The 23,200-nt window shown below is 40.2% G+C and overlaps 1 protein-coding gene across 4 annotated transcripts in view; it reads left to right on the forward strand.

The window, feature by feature from the left end:
- The first annotated feature begins 64 nt into the window (after positions 1–64).
- The window catches only part of CNST (consortin, connexin sorting protein), a 41,346-nt gene continuing 18,210 nt past the window's right edge, over positions 65–23,200 (forward strand). Inside the window, exons 1-7 of one of the 4 annotated variants that reach the window (XM_083604291.1) lie at positions 65–262; positions 2,886–2,980; positions 14,218–14,626; positions 18,087–18,268; positions 19,067–19,097; positions 20,124–20,210; positions 20,565–20,679. In XM_083604291.1, coding sequence (XP_083460417.1) covers positions 14,272–14,626; positions 18,087–18,268; positions 19,067–19,097; positions 20,124–20,210; positions 20,565–20,679 — 770 coding nt within the window. In that variant the 5' untranslated portion in view covers positions 65–262; positions 2,886–2,980; positions 14,218–14,271. The other 3 variants (XM_083604294.1, XM_083604292.1, XM_083604293.1) reach the window with 3 other exon arrangements.

The following is a 23,200-nucleotide window of genomic DNA, read 5'->3' on the forward strand; positions in this document are numbered from 1 at the left end:
AGCGGCCGGGCTCGGGCTCCCACTTCCGTTTCCGGCACCGCTGTTGCTGGGGCGACGCTCTAGTCTGCCTCTTCTTCGTGGTCAGGCTCCCTTCTAGGCGTTGCGGAGCTCTGTGGTGCTCACCTTCTCGCCGTCGCCGCCGGGCTGAGTCTCCGGAGTCCGCAGCCGGGTCACAGGTAGCTTCGTTCGATGTCCATTCTGAGCCCAGCTGTGCCGGCGCGAGGGGCTGGCCGGAAGCCTCGCGAGGCGGCCGCGACCTCAGGTGAGGGGAGAAGGAAGCCGAAGCTGCCATAGCGGCCGCTGGCGGGGTCCTCTTTCCTCCCGCCTCCCTTAGGGGAGCCTCCGCGGGGTTGCGTGTTTTGCTGCATCCTGAAATGGAAACCCGGTTTTAAGGGCGAGAAGAGGGGCGAGCAAGTAATGGAGGGGCGGTGTGCGTGGGGCACCTGGGATTTTTTTTGGGGGGGGGGTTCGAATTAGGCTGGAATGACTCGGAGGGGGGGACGGCGGGAAAAACCCACCGCAGGTCTGCCCTGCATGGGGAGAGAGTATCAGGCTCATCCTTAGGTCTGTGGGACGCCTGTCTTGCTCCCCACCCCATGAACGGCTGTGCTTGTTTCTTCGTTACCACGTCACTCTCTTGTGGATTCAATATCCTTGTTTTGAATTACGTATGGGTTTTGCCTGCCAGCTGCTAAGTCTCTTCCGAACAGCGCCGTGCACGCTGTGCTCTCCCTTGCTTCGCCGCGCTTCACTCTCATCCTTCCTCTAAGGGAGCTCAGGGTGGGCAAGCTTTGGAGTTGTTGCCGTTTTTTAAGCTAACCGAGATCACTACGTTAGGGATCTGGTTCTTGCAAGGTTGCCTGGTCGACTTAAGAGCGGAGCGAGAATACTGGTTGGTATACAGCTTTGGTCCATCTGGCCCAGTGACCTGTCTCTAGAAAGCGCAGAGATCTAGTCGAAATGAACGTATTTGTAAGATGTACACACAAGCACAATCGTGTGTTTGTGTCTGAATGCAATTTTGCATGCTTTTCCCTAAATTGGGATGTTGCTGTGCACGTAATGTTTGGGGGGAAATGAACCGCATGAGGAATAATAACAGAGTGTTGTAATAATTACTTTTCCCTTATTTTAAAGATCTATTCTGTATTTAAAGATGCCTTCGGTTGGGCTTTGGTTCTGTTGCTATTCCCCTATTTATCAGATGAATGTAAGGGGTTTAAATAAAACTAGATAGGTCAGTGAGGTGCTGTGGTGACTAAGTGTTTACAATACTCAAGTAGTACATTCCTAAACATAGTCTACATTCCTGACCATTGTGTCCCTTCATGGTTGCCTGGGAGCTGCCCAGATCACTGTGTTTTATTACTCTAGCATCAGACTGACTAATGTTGCTGTAGGCTAATGGGCCAAAGGGTTCTTTTTTTTTTAGAAGAGGCTTTAAAATCGGATCAAAAAAGGGAAAAAAATAGTTCCAAGGCTGGGAACGCTCTGTCAGATAAAAATATGAGAAGATGCATAGATGGTATCTGGAACTAAGTATACCCTCTTATCTAATCAATTTTTGGTGTTCTCAGTTGAGGATTTTCTTAAGAGCTATGGAGCTTGATAGTTGGACTGATACTTCATATAAATGGAAGATGGCTGATCGTTTGTTTCCTTTTTATTGGCTTTTTTCTCTTGAATGGAAAGCTTTGTTTTGATCTTTATTGCACAAAATGTACTCATTATATATCATTTTAAATTAGATCTCTTTGCAACAGGATATTGATAATGAAAGTTGTGCCAACCAGTTGCTCAACTGCATGAGTATAGTAGTCATACTTGATTTTGCGTTATGCAGAAGGTCTAGTAAGATTCGTATTTAATATAAATTGTCTGATTCATATTAGCAGCCTTCTAAATGCTGGCTAAATATTTGCTTTTCTGCCTCTCTCTTTCCTCCAAATAGTTGATTTATTCCTGTATTCATACAGCTGGCATAGTTTCCAAAAGAACTATCCCTTTTTTCCTTTGCCTGCTTGAAGTAGTAGTAGGCTGGGCTCCAAAGAATGCTGGCAGCTGATTTTCCATGCCCAATTAAGTTTTCGGACTTGTGTTTCTTAAAGAAAAGCATACTCTGCCATCATTGTCACACAGCAACCCCCTTTCGAAACTGGGGAAACTTTTAAAGCTGTTTATGATGTGGCATGTATATTCTGATTCAGATTCAAAGTTCTCAAGTAAAAAAAGCAAAAAAAGCTATATTATCTATTTTCCTTTCTTAAACCGAGATAGACAAGTAATTCATATATTCCAAATAAGATCAGTCTAACTGTACTAATAAATGTTTAATTTGTAACATGCCTTGAGGAAATTGGTTTTAGATTAACTCTGTCCTATCTAGCAAGACAGCCTATCCCCTTGACTTGAATAAATTTCAAGCCTTACCATTTCTATAAAGGCCTATGCTCTGCACATTCTGATCATGACTCACAAAAACTCATTAAAATAAAACCCAACAGGGCTGTTGCTGTTAGTCAATGGAAGTTTTTAGGCTTTCTGTCAGTAATTGTGATGATTGAGTTTGTTTCTATGCAGCACTTGTTATATACAGTATTGTTTTTAGAAATGAATGCAAATTCTTTGTAAATGGACTGTTGTTCAGAGCCCATCTCTTCGATATCTAAAGGTCAGAAAATTCACCCAGATGTACTAAGAGGATGAATTATCTTCCTCCATATTACGGAATAAAAACTAATTAGTATTGTATTCTGGAAGTTCTACTTTTCATTTGGTTGGTTTTCAAGGCTCTCCCTTCTAGGTAGCACCCAAATGTACTAGCATTTCTTATAAGATATATTTTAATTTACATTATTTCCTCCCTCTTTTTTCTCTTTTGGCAGAATGAACAGATACCAGACAGCTCTGTATTAGCTCTTTGTTGCCCAAAAGCATCTCCTTTCCCTTGCAATATCTTTAAGAACCATTTTGAAAAATGGTAAGTACTGTTCTCTGGTTTAGAAAGAACAAGACTCAAGGCAATGGTAAACATGTTTAGTATATTTTAAATAATAAAATTAGTTGAACATTTTTTCTTTTTCTTTTTTTGGAAAATATCATAATTGCACATATGAAATTAGAGAGATTAATAGTAATTTCTATGAAATTTATTCTGCTTTGTTGATTGGCAAAGGCACAGCACTTTATACTGACTTTTGCCAACAGCTAAAACTGTAGGAAGTAATTCAGGGGGGAAATCATTTTGATACTTAAGATTTATCTTATGTAAGTAAGGATTATTCAATTAATCTATCCTTATGTTTATACGTATGCAAAATATTAGTAATTGTAAAGTATGGAAGTTGTTAGAACTGTAAGCCCTGGAAACCCTTTAACTAGGAAGCTGCTGGTACTTAGGATCAAACATTCCTCCATGTCACCTCTTTGTTCAGGACTGGGGCTTGGCACTAGCCCTAAACATGCATTAGGGGACCATGTTCTTATTTTTATTTTATTATATATTTGCCTGGTGGTGCTGCTGTTGACCCCTTAGGTCACGTCATGGGCCACCTGTTGAATACCAGTGCTCTAAGGCATGGGCCTCCTGGGTTTCAAGCACTTCCACCAGTAGTTTTGCCACTCAGTTGGTCATTCCTTTCCCTAATCCTCTGTACATTCTCCCTTCTTGCCGATAGACTTTAGCCATGCAGTGAAGCACTCATGGTGTAAAACTCATCAGTTCCATTCCTTGTCTTGTTTCCAGCTTCTCCAAGGGCCTCTTAGATCGCTCTCTCTTTCTTTCTCTGCTTTAGCAGCTGTGCATGCTACGCCCTGCCCTGCCTATTGAGGCTGCATTCCTGGAACTGACCTCAACTTGACTTCTCAAGGAAAAATCCCTAAGTAAAGCATATTGGTGTGTCTTTCTTACTTGGGATGATCTACCCAGGAAAGTAGCATATGCCCTGATTTTACAGGGAGGGCACTGTTCTACCAACGTGACAGGAAGTGAAAGATATAAAATGTTTGTCACTGGAAAACTGTGCTACAGTTATTCATTCAAAACATTGGCATGTGTTACACTATGTATTTGCGGTGTTATGATACCTCATGGAGAGAATTTGTAACAGTGATAATCAAAATATCTGACATTGATTATGTCTAGGCCATGTGACTGTAGTTGCAAACCTTCCACCTGCTGTTGTTTGTTTACATATCCTTTTATCCAAGGAGCCTAATTTATATGCTAGCCCCATCCTGCACCTTAGTTTATAACAGGGGTAGGCAACCTAAGGCCCATGGGCCAGATGCGGTCCAATCGCCTTCTCAATAAGGCCCGTGGACGGTTTGGGAATCAGTGTGTTTTTACATGAGTAGAATGTGTCCTTTTATTTAAAATGCATCTCTGGGTTATTTGTGGGGCATAGGAATTAGTTCATTCCCCCCCCCAAAAAAAAATAGTCCGGCCCACCACATGGTCTGAGGGACAGTGGACCGGCCCATGGCTGAAAAATGTTGCTGACCCCTGGTTTATAACAACCCTGTGAGATTGCTTGAGTTAGAGATTAACCCAAGGTCACACACATTGAGCTTCATGGCTAAGTTGGAATTTGAACCTGGGTATCCCCAACCCAGGGACGCGGGTGGTGCTGTGGGTTAAACCACAGAGCCTAGGACTTGCCGATCAGAAGGTCGGCGGTTCGAATCCCCGCAACGGGGTGAGCTCCCGTTGCTCGGTCCCTGCTCCTGCCAACCTAGCAGTTCGAAAGCACATCAAAGTGCAAGTAGATAAATAGGTACCACTCTGGTGGGAAGGTAAACGGTGTGTCCGTGCGCTGCTCTGGTTCGCCAGAAGTGGCTTAATCATGCTGGCCACATGACCCGGAAGCTGTCTGTGGACAAACGCCGGCTCCCTCGGCCAATAAAGCGAGATGAGCACCACAACCCCAGAGTCGGTCACGACTGGACCTCATGGTCAGGGGTCCTTTACCTTTACCTATCCCCAGCCCTAGCTTGGCACTTAACTACCATACCATGCTGGTGGTGAAAATTGTCATTTGTTATCACCTGTGGAACATGGGACTTAATATTTGTGTGCATAGGAAGGCCTAAAGTCTGATCCTAAAGGCAGATCCTTAATTTTCTGAAAATTGGTATCAAGAAGTTCTGTCATATAACATTTAATCTACAAAATGGTTCATCCCATCCCTGTATAGTAGTAGTAAATCTGTGCTTTTTGAAGTATGATGAAAATATAGACTTGGGTCCTACTTGTTCTTTCTGTGACTGGTAGGACTCCTCCCACTTAAAGGAGACTTTGCATGTAGTGGAGGGTCTCCCTGTCAGAAAAGAGGCGGCCATTTTTGGCTGTTTTTACTTCAAACTGGAAAATACTTTCAAGAGGGAAGGAGAAATGAGCACGGGAAGTCCCCCATTCTGTTGGTGAGAGTGTTTTGGGAGCAGAACTTTGATCACATCAGTGGAACGAGTCCAAGATCTAAGCCATGGTATTTTAGAACCTTTGAAGGATGAGAAACATCCCACCCTTCTAAGATTCAGGTCTGTTGACATACATAAGATTGCTCTGTAATAGTGTGCTCAATAAGAATTTGTATATGTGTTCAGAAAAACAGATGGGCACTCTTTAGAAATGAAACTAAATACTTACCCTGAAGGAAGGTCAGTATGTGCTGTTGCAAGCAAAACTTTGTTTTCTGAAACCATATGTCATGGCTTTTAAGAATGGTTAAATTAAAATCTAAACAAAACAGTAGGGAATCATTAATGGTTTCAATTGTGTATCAGTAGAATTTTAATTTATTTTTTTAAATTGAAACTTAGATAAAATATATGATCCCCAGACAATAAAGGCAAAACTCTAGTCCCTGTAAGTGTAAAATTTTAATACTGAAAGAAAAGAAAATGGTATCTTTGAAGAAGATTGATTTTGGTATGCAGGTTCATGAACTATCAGAGCACCTTAGCAAACAAAATGAAAAAATACATCATTTTCCACTATATATGGAGCAAGTTTATATCCCAGTGCAAATATCATTGGTCATGTAATTTAATAATAGGCTTGCTACTTCTTATATCAGACAACTGTACATTGTCCTTTACATTTAAAGTTGAAGGAGCAAAAAAGGCAGCAGCTTCTCTTCCACAGCCTTCTCCTTCATCCCTCATCTGCTTCACAGCCATTCTTTGTTACGAAGATGCTTAGTTCAGCTGGCACTTTGCATATGCCCTAAAACATCTTTAGCTTCACAGGTGACTGTGAAATGAGTAAGACTGAGAAAGCAAATCTGGTTGTACATTGGCTATCCTCATTTATAGTTGATAAGTCTTTGGACTGGGATGAGCAAGAACTGCAAATGTATGCTAAAACTTATCTATGCATCTGATTGGTGTGCTACTTGCTGATACAAGTCTCTGCCTCTATTTTGGACATTAATTAGCCCACATAAAACAGAAGTCTCCTTCCAACTGGCACAGCCCTACAGGTGACTTTAATTGGTGTAAATTATTGAGTTATGTTTCTCTGCCTCTTTGTTTTGCATGTGGGACAGCCTTGTCAAACAAGTTGAAATGTGGTATGGGCATGGAACTATGTGTTGTGATTGACACACGACATTCACCTTTGCCAAATCGTACTGCTGTGGGAAGCATGTATTGTCCTACCACATGTTGTTGGCATAACACCTTTTATCTAAGCATCCTGTCTTTATCTCAGTCCAATCTTCCATCTCAGAAACAAAATTCTTTATTTCATTTAAAGATTACATTATTAAGTCTTTCTTTGTCCTCTCGTCACTTAAGCTGTTCCACATTTTGCTCTTTCCTTGCCTCTCTTCTATGTTTGCTATGTTCTTCGGGTTAGTCAGATCACACAGTGCAGGCCTCAAGAACAACAAATGAAAGTACCTTTGTTCCATCCCCCCAGATCATCACCAGTCTTCTCGATGGCAGAAAGTTTGCCTTTCAGTAACTGTAGACTTGTGCCTCTAGTTGCTCTGACAACTTTCGTTTATGTCTATGATTCCAAACCCTTGGATCATGCTGAAATTCTGGAAACCTGCTCTGTTTCTCCCTCTCCCTCTCCTAACATGTAATTATTAGTATTTTGCTCCTTCCATTTCTGTGCCAATTTCTTAAATCTAACTATCTTTCGGCTCTCACATGGCCCAAGCCTGTGCCTTTTGCAATCAGGCATTCCCCAGGTGTGTCTAATGCCACTTCCTGTTTCCTGCAGCAGTAAGACTTCTCCACCCTATTTCTGTCTCTCTTTGTGCGAAGCAGTGCTAGCAGACAAAGGGTAACCGTGGGCTGGGGTCCCTCAATATCAAAGGACGTCGCATGCGCAGACACCTCACACCTTCTGGAGAAGCTGGTGCCTCTGTCGTCAGTAATTACTGAATTTGGGTGATTCAAGCTGCATTTCACTCTTTAAAACCAGGTTTTCTATCACGTGTTTCCCCATCTCTACCCCATGGTCCCACACAGGGGTTACATTATGCTGCCACTCTTGGTTAAATGATTGGGAGCAGACCATAGTATGACAATGCTCCTTTTTCATGAATTCTAATGTTCTTCCCTTGTTCGTTGTATAGCATTGTGTCTGCATCAGCGATAATATCTACATAAATGATCTGCAGAAGTTACACTTCTACAAGTTTCATGCAGTGTCTGTACTGCGTTCATTAGGCACCACACCTTACTTTGGAACTCCTAACTGACATTAGGCAGGTGCCACTGTTGTATTCTTTAGATGCTTGCTGAAAATATTTGTGTTTTGGCCGGCATGTTCAGACACACGATTAGTTGAATTCATTTATTTATGTGTTTATAAGTTGTATTTTGATTTTTTAAAAAAGTTTTGAATGGAGTATAACATGAAAATAAAATGTTTCACTGTGTTTGATTGTTTTTAGATGTTTTTATTACTAAACGACTAAACAACAACAAAATTACAAATATATTTGCTGCCTTTGGGAGGGAAGGGTAGGATGTAAATTTGATAGTTAGATAGATAGATAGATAGATAGATAAGGATTATGTTTGAAGATCATATGATTTTCATAGATAAACAACTTACACGTTGCACAGTTAGTATAAAATGTATTGCTGCATATTTTCTACATTTTGAAGGGACCTCAGAATTTGTATGTTCAGTTCAAGCTCAGGAGAAGGGGAAGTGAAGAAATAAGGAGCTTACTTCCCAAAGAGCTTACAGAGCAGTATTTTTACTCTCAGCACATTATTTTGTGGAGAGAAAACATCCAGCTGACATAAACAGTCAAGAGGTTAGATTAAGGAGATTTTCTGATAGTGAGCATACTCACTAATGAGATTGTACATAACACAATCATCTCATGATGAGAGAAACTACTAATGAGGCCGCATTGTGGGGCAGTTACACTGAGTGGCAATTATCTCTGTTGGAAAGTTGGGCTGGAAAAAGATTTTGCATCCTAAATAATTCTTCCTCTGTCTCTCCCCCGCAACCCTAATCAAAAACATCTGGAGTAATTCCCATTGAATGTCCCTGTCTTTATGATGATGATCTTGATTTATTGATTGTTGAGAATTATTCTTAATTTACGAAGGTGGCATTGTGTGTTTTTAAATTATTATTATTATTAAACCAGTGCAAATGTTGTATGCTTCATTTATGTAGTGCACTTCATTTTGTAGTGCACATGTTGTGCAATTTAGTATAAATGAGACATTATGGGTTACTTGTATTTCAGATTATTAGCCAGAATAACCTGAGAATTTCCTCCTGAATCTCTTAACCAGAAGTATTGGGCTAAGCAAATGATTTGTTAGTAGCCTGTTGACGATATATGGATTAACTTGTGTATATTTTTACCTTAATTTTGTTATGTGTAAAATAGGGACAGCACTTGATTTTTGTGGTCTTTAATCCGCATATGAAGCAACAGGTGTCAAATGTTAGTCAAGCTTCAGCAGTTTTGCCATGCAGCTGAGAGACCAAGAGCCAGATGTTTATTTCACTCCCCATATACTCTCTTGTGGTTCCTTAGCATAATCTGGGTTCAGAATGCAAAATTTCCTTAAATCCTTTGTGCACTTTAATCCATAATCAAGCTATTCCCGTTCGTATAAAAGTGTTGAAAAGAGAGAAGGAGTTAAAGTATTTGTTTTAGTGAAACACCCTTAATTGCAGGCCTCCTCAGAATACAATATCACTATTTTTCTTCCATCATATGAATAGCCAGTAATGAAAAACCAACCCTGCCTCTTACAGAGCATTATAATGACTGATATTGTGGAGTTTAATTCTTCAGGGTGCAATGAAGAACTGCTCGGTATAATTAGGCTAAAACAGAAAAAGGTTCATGCCACGTTGCAACCAATTGAAATATCACAAAGTAATGAGATTGTCTTCAGATAAGATGTGAAGGGGAGGAACTGAGAGGGTACTGGTGGGTGAGATTTTTAAAAAGCCCAGTCTGCAAATCTGCAGCCTTTTTAATATGGAATAGAGGTGCTCTGCAGACTGAATTAGGCTGGATCATTCCCGATGCAAAAAAAAGTCTTGGGTCGCAGCTACTTATTTTATTTATTTTATTATTAGATTTATATGGCCACACAACAACACATGTTACCTGGGTGGTTTTACAAATAATTAAATTAATATTTTAAAACCTACTAAATGCAGGGTGGAAATCTTTCTGGTACAGTGCGAGTTACACATTAAAATGCAACTGATACAGTGAGATGGTTGTTTAAAATTGTTTAAAACCTCTGTGTGAATCAAAATCCCTTCACCTGGCACCAGGGTCAGCCCTTTCATAAGCCACATTGAGCCATGTTCCGTAGGTGGTGAACATGCCCTCTCATATATTGCCTGCAGGACCACCTACCACAATGGTTGTGGCACACTGGCCAGCAGTCAGGTGGGCTGGCTGCTGCTATTACTATTTCACTCCCCTCCCTCCCATTTCTCACATAATGTCTGTGCCACCACTATCTGCCATAAGATTTAAAGGTAGTGAAAACATGTAAGTGACCTAAAGCAAAACACAGTATACTCATACCACAGCCCCTCTGCTGGGCACAACAGTGAAGAGGTGACAAGTTCTTAGGTGGCACATTCCCTGGTGCTGAAAATAAGACACGTCAGACCAATCTGATTTTTTTTTCATGGAATCACAAACTTGGTGGATCAGGGAAATGCTGTGGGCATAGTGTATCTTGATTTCAGTAAGGCTTTTGACAAAATACCCCATGATATTATCGCAAGGAAGCTGGTAAAATGTGGGTTGAATGAGGTAACTGTTAGGTGGATTTGTAGTTGGGTGACTGACTGAACCCAAAAAGTACTTATTAGTGGTTCCTCATCATACTGGAACTGTCTGGCGTGCTCTGGTCCATGGGGTCACGAAGAGTCGGACACGACTAAACAACTAAACAACAACATCATACTGAAAAAAATGACAAGTGGGGTGCCACAGGGTTCTGTCCTGGGCCCGTTATTGTTCGACATCTTTATAAATGATGTCTATGAAGGAATTGAGGGGATGCTCATCAAATTTGCAGGTGACACCAAACTGGGAGGGATAGCTAATGCCGCAGAAGATAGAATCAGAATTCAAAATGACCATAACAGATTGGAGAACTGGGCGCAAGCTAACAAAATGAATTTCAGTAGGGACAATCGTAAAGTTCTATACTTAGGCAGGAAGAACCAGATGCACAAATATAGGATGGGGGACAGCTAGCTTACTAGCAGTACATGTGAAAAAGATCCAGGGGTCTTGGTGGACCACAAGCTTAACATGAGTCAACAGGTTGATGCAGCAGCAAAAAAAAGCTAATGGCATTCTAGGCTGCATCAACAGAAGTATAGTGTCCAGATCAAGGGAAGTAATAGTACCACTCTATTCTGCCTTAGTCAGACCACACTTGGAATACTGTGTCCAATTCTGGGCACCACAATTTAAGAAGGATGTTAACAAGCTGAAACATCTGCAGAGGAGGACAACCAAGATGATCAAAGGTCTTGAAACTAAGCCTTATGAGGAGCGCTTGAAGGAGCTGGGTATGTTTAGCATGGAAAAGAGGAGACTGCGAGGAGATAGGATAGCCATCTTCAAATATCTTAAGAGCTGTCACATGGAAGAGGGAGCATGCTTGTTTTCTCCTGCTTTGGAGGGTAGGACTCGAACCAATGGCTTCAAGTTGCAAAAAAGGAGATTCCGACTAAACATTTGAAAAAACTTTCTGATGGTAAGAGCTGTTCAGGAGTGTAACAGACTCCCACGAGAGGTGGTGGACTCTCCTTCCTTGGAGGTTTTTAAGCAGAGGTTGGATGGCCAACTGTCATGGATGCTTTAGCGGAGATTCCTGCATTGCAGGGGGCTGGACTAGATGACTCTTGGGTCCTTTCCGACTCTATGGTTCTATATTAATGTTGCACCAGCTGCTTTAGTGAGCATGTTTGCTGGTATTTGCTCATGCTCAATCATCCTTGTTAATAAGCACAAGAAATTTACCAAACAACACCCAGGTAGAATAGCTTGAGCAAGTTTGCTTAGTAAGCTGCTAGTGGTTCAGCAGGAAATGTTAGTCTCCCTTAGCTAACTGGAAAGCTTTGCTGGAACACTACAAATATACTAGAGGAAGTAAATAGGAAGAGGAGGTGAGTTAGATAACAGTAAATCTAAAGGTACAATAGATAAAAGATACAAACTGGATACTATCAGCTTCAGTTTAGAAGTCAGAATATAGGTTTTTAAGTAGTGTAAAATGTGAAATAATTTAACTGAATTAAAAACTACTTCTTAGATCCAGACTAAGCTCCCATTGGCAGGAGTGTCCCATATCTGCTCATATAGCTCCCTGCATGCTGGAGTAATGTGTTTTACAGCACTGCACTGGTTACAGGCAGTTTGTCCCATTCTGCTGTCTTGTTTCCTGAACTAACAAGCCTTGGGTGGATGGGTGAGTCAGCAAATAAATAAATAAATAAATAAATAAAGTTTTCTCGTTTATAGAATATATCCCACATTGATCATATTCAGAAAAGACCCACCAATATCTATTGCTTTCGGTAGGTTTGCTCTGAATATGACTTGGTTAAATATCACCCATTTGTATGTGAAGTGGCTGTTCAAAGATCACAGATGTTCATTTGTTTAAGTACAGTCTTGCCTGATTTCCTCTTTGTTAGGCAGTCATTTACCGTAAGTATTTCTTCTTCATTTTCCTCCATTGTAAAAAAAAAAAAAGGGTGTGAAAGCCAATGCCTGCTTATGGTAGCAGTTGTGATGTTTAAGGTTTGCAAAGTGCATCACAAATGTGTAATTCATTTAATTGCTAAATGTTAGGGCTGGTAGGACAATTTTCTTAATTATATGGAGGCCCCTTTCTTTAGCTAGTCATTTTGTTGTTAAATAGCAGATTTTCAATTAGTGGGTGGATCTAGATTAGCCATTAGTGAATGGCTAATCTAGGTAATTTGTAGTTTTAACAAATATACATCTGCATATTTCTTTTTTTTAAAAAAAAATTATTAAGGGTTTTCTTGTTTTACAGTGTAAGTGTAATGCCTCGTATTTTTTTCTTCCATGTAACATTTTTACAAATCCGTTTCATTTGATGAGGCATTAGGGAGAGAAGAAAAAAGAAAGGAAAAAAGAAAGGGGGGTGGAGGGAGGGGAGATGGATGGGGGTGGGGTCGGGTAGCGGTGTTTCTATTATGCTTAATGTATGTAGAGTTTGGTGTCAGCGTGCTTGTGTTGTTCACTTGTGTTCCTTTGGTGGTGAGAGAGGTTGGGGTTGGCCTAGGGTGTGGTTGTTTGTTTGTGATTGGCTGTGGTGATCTTTGTTTTCGTGTGTGAGTGAGGTGGGTGGGTGTTTTGGATCAGGTTAGCCATATTGATTTGTATGCTGTTGGTGGATTATTGTCGTTGTCCTGTTGGGCTGTGTATGTGATAAAGGGGAGCCATACCGGGGTGAAGGTGTCTTCTTCTGTTTGTCCCCGTGTCAGTTTCAGTTTATTAGTTAATTTTTCTAGTAGGGCTGTTTCCCATACTATTTGGTACCATTGGTCCATGCTTACTCCTGACAGGTCTCTCCAGTGTCTGGTTATGGTGTTTCTGGCTGCTGAAAGTAGGTGGGTTATGAGTTCTTTGTGGTGTAAATGGGCACTGTTGTCTTGGAAGATGTTTAGTAGGGCCAATTCTGGGGTGAAGTCTAATACTTGTTTAGTTATTTTACATATTTCTTGTATGGCTGTTGTCACATCTGCATATTTCTGAGTGTTGAGCTTTTATTTGAATTTACTACTCCACAAAGTACGGTGCTGGTATTTTACCACTGAATGCTACCCTTCTTGGATTAAATTGCCAGAATGATATGTACAGCAGAGGCGGTTTTAGGGGAGCTCAACTGGTTCAGTTGTACTGGGCATGGAGCCTTAGAGACGCCACAACTATGATATAGAATGACAGGCGAGAGGTGGGGACACTGAATATTTTCGTCACACAGAGCCCCACTGAAATATGGAAGCTGTAAAGTCTGCCAATGCACACAGTTTAGTTTACTCTCATAGAATCATAGAATTGTAGAGTTGGAAGGGGTCCCAAGGGTCATCTAGTCCAATCCCTTGAACCTCTTTGACTAGCCTTGTGGAAAAACAGAATCCACAAAAGTTAAAGGCCTGCAAAAAACATTGCTTGCCTCTGGAGGACAGTCAGCACCTGGTTTCCGCGGGCAACTGTCCTGTGCTGATGCCTGCCGTGTTCCCACTTTAATTCCCCCACAGCCTGGCGCTCTGAGCAGCACAAGACAAGCCCTTTTTATTTTCCACAATGTGCCATACAGTGTCACTCTGGGGCATTGTTGGGAATCAAAATGGTGTCAGTCCCCTCAGCTGCCTGGCCCTGCTGCCAGGTAAGCCCTTCAGGGCCCACTGACAGAGGAGGGAGCCCATCAGATATCACCCTTGCTGAGAGCTCTGTGCTGCTTGTCTGAGGAGTACTGAAGGAATGACAGAGCTCTTGTCAGTCCTTTGCCAACCTGTTCTCGTTGCCTGGGCGGAATTCCATGCACTCGCTTACATGCAGTTCCTGATTACCTATCCTATGGTGGTAACCAGGCGAGTGCTTAAATACAAGGCTGGACTATATAATCTAATATAGCTAGGTAGTCAAAACATGACTTGGATTTTGATTATTATAAATCTCAATGCCTTTTTTTCCTTTCTAGAGCTGAAAATCATTTGTGCTAAGTGGATATAAAGTTCACCCTAGGAACGCTCTAATGGATGACAGGGAATCTCCTACAAATGACCTGCAGTTAAGTTTACAAGGCTCACTTCGTACCGACACACTTGTGGAAAAGATCAAAGCTTGCTTAGCTTCTTCACCAGATGAAAATGAAAATCAGCTTAATGGAAGCAAGCACGATACTCTGAAAAGCAGTGGCGACACAATGGGAAAGGTTGAGCAGGACAGCATTAATAATAATGAGGACAGTGGAGACTACACATCCTCCTGCCAAGAAGATGAAAGCGATAAGCCATCTAGAAGCTTCGCTGCAGATGAAATGCTCATTTTAGAAAAAGGTGACTCTGAAAAAAGGTGTTCAAGGAAAACAAAAAGTTCCAGCAGGAAAGGTACAACAACTTCCACAATATACATTTTGTTTGCTCATAGTACAGGCCTTTAACCTATAACGTGACTTGGGTGTATCTCCTTCTATGATTACTGTTCTCAAAAAGTGTGGTCTTTCTATATCTTCTCTACAAGGCCACTACCTTCCCAGCCAGCTCTGCAAACCTGACAGGTGAAGCATGCACCTAGAATGCATTCACCTAGAAGGCAAATGTTAACAAGCCATTTTCTTACAAGAGAAAGTAGTGTTGTTTGAAGAGTAAAAGGTAAAGGTAAAGGGACCCCTGGACCATTAGGTCCAGTCACAGACAACTCTGGGGTTGCGGCACTCATCTCGCTTTATTGGCTGAGGGAGCTGGCGTACAGCTTCCGGGTCATGTGGCCAGCATGACTAAGCCGCTTCTGGCGAACCAGAGCAGTTCACGGAAACGCCGTTTACCTTCCCACCGGAGCAGAACCTATTTATCTACTTGCACTTTAACGTGTTTTCGAACTGCTAGGTTGGCAGGAGCAGGGACCGAGCAACGGGAGCTCACCCTGTTGCGGGGATTCGAACCGCCGACCTTCTGATCGGCAAGCCCTAGGCTCTGTGGTTTAACCCACAGCGCCACCCAAGTATATGAAGAGTAGATGCTATTAAAAACTAATTTTTGTTTTCAATTGATAAAAATAATAGGAAGGAATTTCAATGTCATACTGATTTAATTGCTCTGTCAGTGCAAGCATTTCTGCTTGCCAGGTAGAGTTATCTGCCGGGAATCTGAGCTGAGATGCCCATGTAGCAGAAGTTGCCCCCAGTTCTAGTCGCCACACAGAGGCAACTTAAGGTCCAAAATAGTTTATTTTATGGCCCAGTTCACACACCACACTCAGGTCCATGGTTTGCTTCTCTCCCAACAAGCCACAACCAATATTCAAGCTTTGTTACTGGTTTACAACTTGTAGCTCGTTTTGGGGGGTGGGTAGGCAGTGAGCCTGGTTTCAGACAAAATGACAGGCCAAACTCTGGCTTGCTTTGTTTATGGTGCAGTGGCAGCAACAACAGGGGAAGTGTGAGATGGGAACTCTTGAGCAGCATGCTCCAACACATTGTTCACCTTAAACAATAGTTTGCTTTGAATGTGGTTTAATGTGACCTATAAAGCAGGCCATACAGCAAATATAATAAATGTAATGTGTCGAATACACCTAAACCTTTGATTTTGCCATCTGCAACTCCCTTTTACAATACTTCTTCCATGAAATCCGTCACACCCTCTTTCATAAGGTGTTAGTTAACCCTTTTTATTTTCTGCCTGTATGATTTTCTACACTGTATGAAATGTATTCTGTTGAACATATTTTTTTAAATGGCAATCACTCATCTTCATCATCTGGTTAGATGGCATTATCATATTAAGAAGGACTGAACTGGCAAATACTTGGGGTGTATAGAAATGGGTGTATGATAAGTTCATATTTCCATTTTGAATACTGTCTTGTGTACAGCTAATAAACTGCTTAAAATAAGGCAATTTAGATTTGCATAGTTGAAGACTGAAAAGATACTTTTCATACAGTCTAAGCTCTACTACAGTGACAATTTAAATGTTAAATTTGTTTTTTTCTTGATTATTTTAAGGAGATACAAACATGGCAGAAACAAGATATCACAACGTAAGGATTTGTTGTGCAAGCTATTTCATGTAAAACAGAATCCAGCGTAGACCTTTTTTGCTTATAATGGATCAGAAGCTTAGGTTAGCACTTTGCCATCTTAGGTTCACACTTTCCTTCCTACCACATGGTTGGTAGAAGGACTCCACCAGCATTCAGTTTCCCTGTATTAGCTTGGCCGGTCATCTGAACTAGGAATCGTAGATTATAACAAATTCTGGTTAGTTTCAAAGCATGCCAACTTCAAACTGATATTTCTGAAGCTGGCTTCTTAGCCAACACAAAGGGTTTAGGTTTGCTCTAATTAATACATTCTTGTTCATTTGACCTGTCAATCTTCTTGTTCTGAGTTTGTTTTTCACATATCAGCTGTGGTTTCTGTGACCAGAGAAAAATGAGATGTCACATTTATGCATGTAAAGGCAATGCAGGTTTGTTTTCAGGAATGTAGAGATTTCAAGGGAGGGCAGTGTGTTTGCATAGTGTAATAAATAAGTCAAGGGTTGAGCTGAGCAACAATCTTTTGTAGTATCTTTTCCTAAGAAAGAATAATAGTGTTGTCTTACAGATCTATCTTAGGAACCTAATTGGGTCAGTTCCATTCTGAGAATTCATGTTCACTCTTAATTCTTCCTGTACCAAAAACAATTTTCGGCGCTGTTCAACAAATGCTGTATATTTATGTAAATGTTTTTGATGTGGATAAAGAGAAACAGATATTTTAGTCTCCCAACAGGTGGAACAATCAAGTTAAAGATTAAGCTAGTGATTGCAAAGGGATTAGATGTAGAATTCAAAACTGGTGGTCTGTGGTGTATGTTGGAAAACAGAAACAAGAAAGGAGGGAACTTAACAGGTGCTAGGAAAGAGTTTGTAATGATGACATGCTTTCGTTCTCTGTATCAGAAAATGCCCAAACAATGAGGGCACATGTTCTTTTGTCTTGTGTTGTAGGTTTGTGTCTTCCAAGGGTAGGTATAGGTGCTTTTTGTATTCTGTTCTTTTTATCTGTGTTGGTAGTGGCTTTTATAACAGAATAATTGTAGTTTTATAATTACATTGATGAGCCTAGCTTTCAGGGAGTGGTCCTGAGTAAGGGCCGTAAAGGTGGTACTGCTGAATTTTTTCAGCCTGAACTATATTAATTCAAACAGGAGTGACTTTGGGGAAATGGTTGCAGAATTTAGTCAATATTTGCACAACAACACTGTGAAATCAATTTCCCATAAAGTTAATTTTTTTTTCTTCCATTTTAAGTTTGTTTGTTTGAATGCCACTTCCATCATTATATGCAACACTCACAATTAGCTTTACAAATGTCTTTGGAATATCTGAAATATATCTGAAAGATATTCCAAAGCATGATAGCATTTTTAAACAAATGCTAATTTGGCATGACACAAACATAGTGAAGGTCACACGTTGCCATGAAAATAACCAATTCTTTTGAAGGTAATCTTTTTATGCCATCTTTAATACAATATTTTATAGTTTAAATACAATAGTTTAATACAATATTTTATAGTATAAATCCTGGCTCTTGTTGCTTTTGCTCCCAAAGGAGCATTGATCAAGTACTACTACTATTAAGCTATACCCATTTTGTAGCCAATGTGGCCTCTTTTGCTACAGCCCATTTCCCTTCCTAAAAGGCCCTTGACCCCCAGAGTGGCTTTCCATGGGCTCAGGGAGGAGAGATGGGAAGTCCCCCAGTGTGAGCTGATGTTTGCTCATTCAATTTTGAACAGAACCCTATATGTTGAAATGTTTCTGAGACTCCACAACTGTTCTTGTTGAACACCGCAGCAGCCAAGCAAGAGAAGACTGGCATTACAGCAACGGGTTCTACATCAGATGAAGATGGAAACAAGACCAATGCAAACTTTCCCCAAAAGGATCCAACCCAGACTTTGCAGGCCCTCTTCTCTCTTCTTCGAGAAGAATTTGAGCAGATGGATTCAAGAGTCCTCCCCCTGTGCCTCCATGAGGTAGTAAAAAAAGACCTGCCTTGGTTTCTCTGTGGCCATACTATGAGAGATTTTATCAGCTGAAATAATGGAAAGCCACTGAGTTAGAGTGAGTTAGAGTTAGAGTGAGTTAGAGTCTGTCTCAGTGAAAGGCAGCACCTTATGTTCCTAGTCCCATTGATTTATGTGGGAGCTAATTTAGTCTGGATCCAACCCATTAGATTATTGAGGGAAGTCCATCATGCCATAAGCTTTTGTAGGTCAAAGACTGTGATGAAAGTGGACTGGTCCATAAAAGTTTATGGCACAATATATTTGTTAGTATTTAAGATGCCATAGTAGTTAAATACCCCAAGTATTTGCTTTCCAGGTGTGTGGGTATAGTAGGTTATAATCCTGAGGACTGTAGCAGAAGTTCTTGAAGATGAAGAGGCTGGAAAGTATATAAACTTTGTGGCTATAACTCTTACTTCTCTCTCTGTATATGTGTTGCTTTGATAAAATGAGTAGAAAATAAATTTAGTGCAATCATCTATACACGCTTACTCAAAAGTGTGGTCCACTGTGTTCACTGGAACTTAATCTCAGATCAGTGTACCTAGGACTACAATCTTAATTTATTGCATATATGAAACATCCAAACATATATAATCTCGCTTCTCACAAATAGTATATTCAGCCATGGTTTAGGGTACAACATTCATGTACGTTTTTGGCAGGATATAGATTCTGAGGTGGTTTCTGGAGGATGATATAAAGGGCGATAATGGTATAATAAATATCTGAAAATGTTAGTTACTTCTTTGCTTTCTGTTACAGATTGCTGAAACATATTTTCAAGATGGAGAATGTATCCTTTTTGAAATCAAGATTGATTTCTATGCCATTGCCCTCAGCATATGGCTGAAGGTTTCCAGCAACAGGTCTGGTTAAAGCCAAAGTGGAAAAAATTATGATTATTTAAGAGCAGTTATTCAGATTTCTTAATTTCCAGGGGACACACCTATAAATACTAAATTGTTATCTCAAATGTGTAAAGAACAGTGTAAAACAGTGTCTGCAAGAACAGTGTAAAAACAAAAAACAAACCACTAAGGTATTGTTCATGAACCATGGGTGTACATGAGCTGGTTCAATCTAGCATAAGAACTTGAATCTAATATAGGAGGTGCTTGCATTTAGTCAGGCTTTGCATAGATTCAGTGTGGTATAGTGGTTAGAGTGCTGGACTAAGACCAAGGAGACCAGGGTTCAAATCCCCACTCAGCCATGTAACATTAGATGTTTATAGCTGCTTTGATTTTCCTCTTTTGCACTTGCAGTCTGAAGAGATTATGTTGGTGGTATTTGCTAGCTTTCGCCCCTTAATTCTAGATGTGCAGTCAAAAACTGAGAAGCTTTTACCCTTTAAAGAGAAATTTATTTTATTTTTGAATTTGGTCATTTGAAGAAATAAGAGCTTCCAGGTGGTACTTGGTTGTATTTTTTCCATAAAATTGAGTAACTTTAAATATGAATGGCAAATTACTGCTGGAAACACTCATCCTAGAGAATTCATTGCCCAAAAAAGGAAAACTTTCTGACTACAGGGGGGAAAGATTAAGAGAGTTGATTATGGGGTCCATGTAGCACGTGCATGCCAAGTTTTGAGCACAATTATACATTATATCTATGCTGTGCTTTTTTCGGGGGGGTGTACGCAGGGGTATGAATACCCCTAAACATTTTGTGAATCTAAGTTTGGCCTCATTGAGGGACAGTATTTCAATATGAGTAGGAAAATGAGAGTACCCGTAAACATTTTTTTTAGGAAAAAAACACTGTCTATGCTCAACTGTCATTTGGGGTCTGCATTTTCCTTTAGTTTTTCATTCAGACGAGAAAGCCATGAAATTTATTCAGCTTGAACGGTTATATCATGAGCAACTACTTGCAAATCTTTCTTCCATACAACAACAGTGGGGTAAGTGTGTCATATAGTTGGGAAATCTCTTGTTTTTATTATAGTAGAATAAGTTTTGGGTTTCAAAATAAAAATAGCTGCACATTTCCCTAGTGGTGACTGTTGTGTGTAGGCACAGTGATCAGTGGTTGTTCTTTATTTTATCATGATATATTTTCCTTGAAAAGGAACATCATTATTTTCAGTTAGGTTTCTGGCTTTTAATGGACCATTGCAGTTACTCTGTGCTGTAATTTTTGTTTTTCCATTATGTTGAATCCACTTTGTCTAGAGACTATTCAAAACATTTTGCTTTTGAAGACACTGAAATATTTTTAATATACAAAAATATAAAATGATTGTGTGTTGTTGCAGAAAAAAAATGGAAAGCAGCAGCATCTAACGAGGTTCCAGCTCTAAAACGTTCTGCTAAAGTCCTGAATAATGAAGAGTTAGACAAACTTGCTAAACTTTGCACATCACATCAAGAGTAAGTAATAAAAATACTAGTTCGATTGTTCAATTCTCTTTTTGTGTGTGTTTAGGTGCACTCAAGGATTGTGTGGCCCAAATGAACACTAGTCTGTTTTCTTTGAAAAGCAGAATAAAGTGGTTGAAACTGTTCAGATTTTCAAAAGCCATTTGCCAACTTAGCACAAAGAGCTGATGCTCAAAGGGAGAAAATGTAAAAAAAAACAACCCAAAACACTAAGCATGAATTCTGGACTGTGACTGGATTTTTAGATTAATTACTTTCCTTTGTTTGCTTGTAATACTTGTGCATTGTTGTATTTCTTGATAAGAAAATTTTTAAATAAAATTATTAGAAGATGAAATTGCCAAAATCTTCCTGGTCTCAATTCAAAATATCATGTTAGGAATCCTCCAAAACAATGGTTTGGAAGAACAAGGAATATACAATGGGCTCTCTTTTATTTCCAAGGTTGCCTAACCATAGTTTTGCTGTGACAGCTCAATAGTCAAAACTGTGTTTAACATTAACCATGGTTTCCACATCTTAACTGATTACTATGATTAGTGCTAACCAGAAAGGGGAAGATGAAATTGTCATGTGACAGAGGAGGTTGGATCACATGGTTTGGAAGATCACTAACCGTTTACGCAAATTAACTGCTGAAGATAAATGTTTTAAATTCAAAGTTTGGTGCCTGAAGTATTTCAAAATTAATCAAATGTGAAGGAGACTCCCACTTTTCACAAAAGCATGCTTTCCTTCGCCATACGAGCATACTAATTTTATTTATTTTTATTTCATGTGTTCTTATACCACTTAAGACGGTCTCTGATGAGTTAACAAAATAGCAAATATGAATATGTAAAAAATATGTAAAAAATACAATATGAATATGTAAAAAACAATGAAACTGAGAAACTACAATATAATACAGTGCACTGTAATACAACTACAATATAAAACAATAAGATGCTCCCAAAATAAAATCATAGCAGCACATTTTGAAAACTTCTTAAGATCCAGGGATCCTTTTCCTCTTGTCAAAGGCACATTCTAGCTCAAAACATGCAATACTCCCCCCACTAACGTATCACACCCAGTTCTGACTCATACAGGTAACTTGCAGCTTGCACACATTTAACTTGTGAGCATTACGATTTACATGCTTGGCAGGAAAAAAATGGAAAGGGTGTGCGTGTCTGGGAAAAATGACTTTGGCAATCCCACCCACCATTGAACTCAATGTGTTTTCAATATACGTGATTTTGGCTTTACGCACTATCCCCAGAACGCAATACCCACATATTTGAGAGTTGCCTGTATTTACAGAAATCATGTAATATATGTTGCTCATTCAATACCATTCTAATTGCACCCCTCACACACATCTACCGGTGCACATAAATATACTATCTACCCAGTTTTAATCTATGTTCAGTATGGTTCAGAGTCGGTTTCCCACTATTTCAGCTATAATTGTTCCTGTTTCTTCACTGTCTTCTAGCCCAAATGCTTGCACCCAGAGAGTAAGAACTCATTGGAAGCACTAAGTTTCCAGACCAATCCTAGAGTGGAGCAGGTGATATTTGCTCCGGGGGATGAGTTAGTCACCGGCACACAGTTCTTTTTACAGACAGCTGGCTTGAGGCAGTTGGAATGCTCACAGCCGCCAATGTCAGTAGTGATTCTTGCTGGCTGTGCCTGCCTGGTGGTCTTGGTAATGCACACCAGGTCGCACTCAAATCCAAGATCAAAGTGTGGATTATATTTGCTTGATCAGGAATTAAACAGCTGCAGACTTCATGGGTGACTGACAAAACTTTTTGGGTACAGTAAATTGGATGGAAAGCCAGAAGAGGACACAGGCTCTAATTGTCTGCGCAGTCCCCTTCCAACTCCATACTTATTACATATTGGATCATGTTACACCTTTTCTGAGTCAGTTACATTGGCTGCCTATTAATTTCCCGGCCTATTTCAAGGTTTTTGTCTTAAAAGAATAGTTTGGGACCACATTATCTGAAGGCTCACCTACACCTGCATGAACTTACCCAAGCATTAAGATAATCATTGGAGGCTCTGCTCACTGGCCTACCAGCAAGAGCCATCCATGGTGGTCCCACATCTTTAGGTGTAATAATAATAATTTATTACTTATACCCCACCCATCTGGCTTGGTTTTCCCAGCCACTCTGGGCAGCTCACAACAGAATATTAAAAACACCATAAAATATCAAACATTTAAAAACTTCCCTAAACAGGGCTGCCTTCAGGTGTCTTCTAAAAGTCAGATACTTGTTTATTTCCTTGACATCTGATGGGAGGGAGTTCCACAGGGCGGGCGCCACTACTGAGAAAACTCTCTACCTGGTTCCCTGTAACCTCACCTCTCACAGTGAGGGAACCGCCAGAAGGCCCTCAGCACTGGACCTCAGGTGTAAGGCAGCTTCACATATTTAACAATGCAGAAAGGGTCGACCACTAATACTGATTACCCCAATACCAGTGCTGGGAGCACACACCAAATTTGCTAAGG

Source organism: Podarcis filfolensis, assembly GCF_964270895.1.
Source record: "Podarcis filfolensis genome assembly, chromosome: 3".
In the NCBI taxonomy this organism is placed as follows: domain Eukaryota; kingdom Metazoa; phylum Chordata; class Lepidosauria; order Squamata; family Lacertidae; genus Podarcis; species Podarcis filfolensis.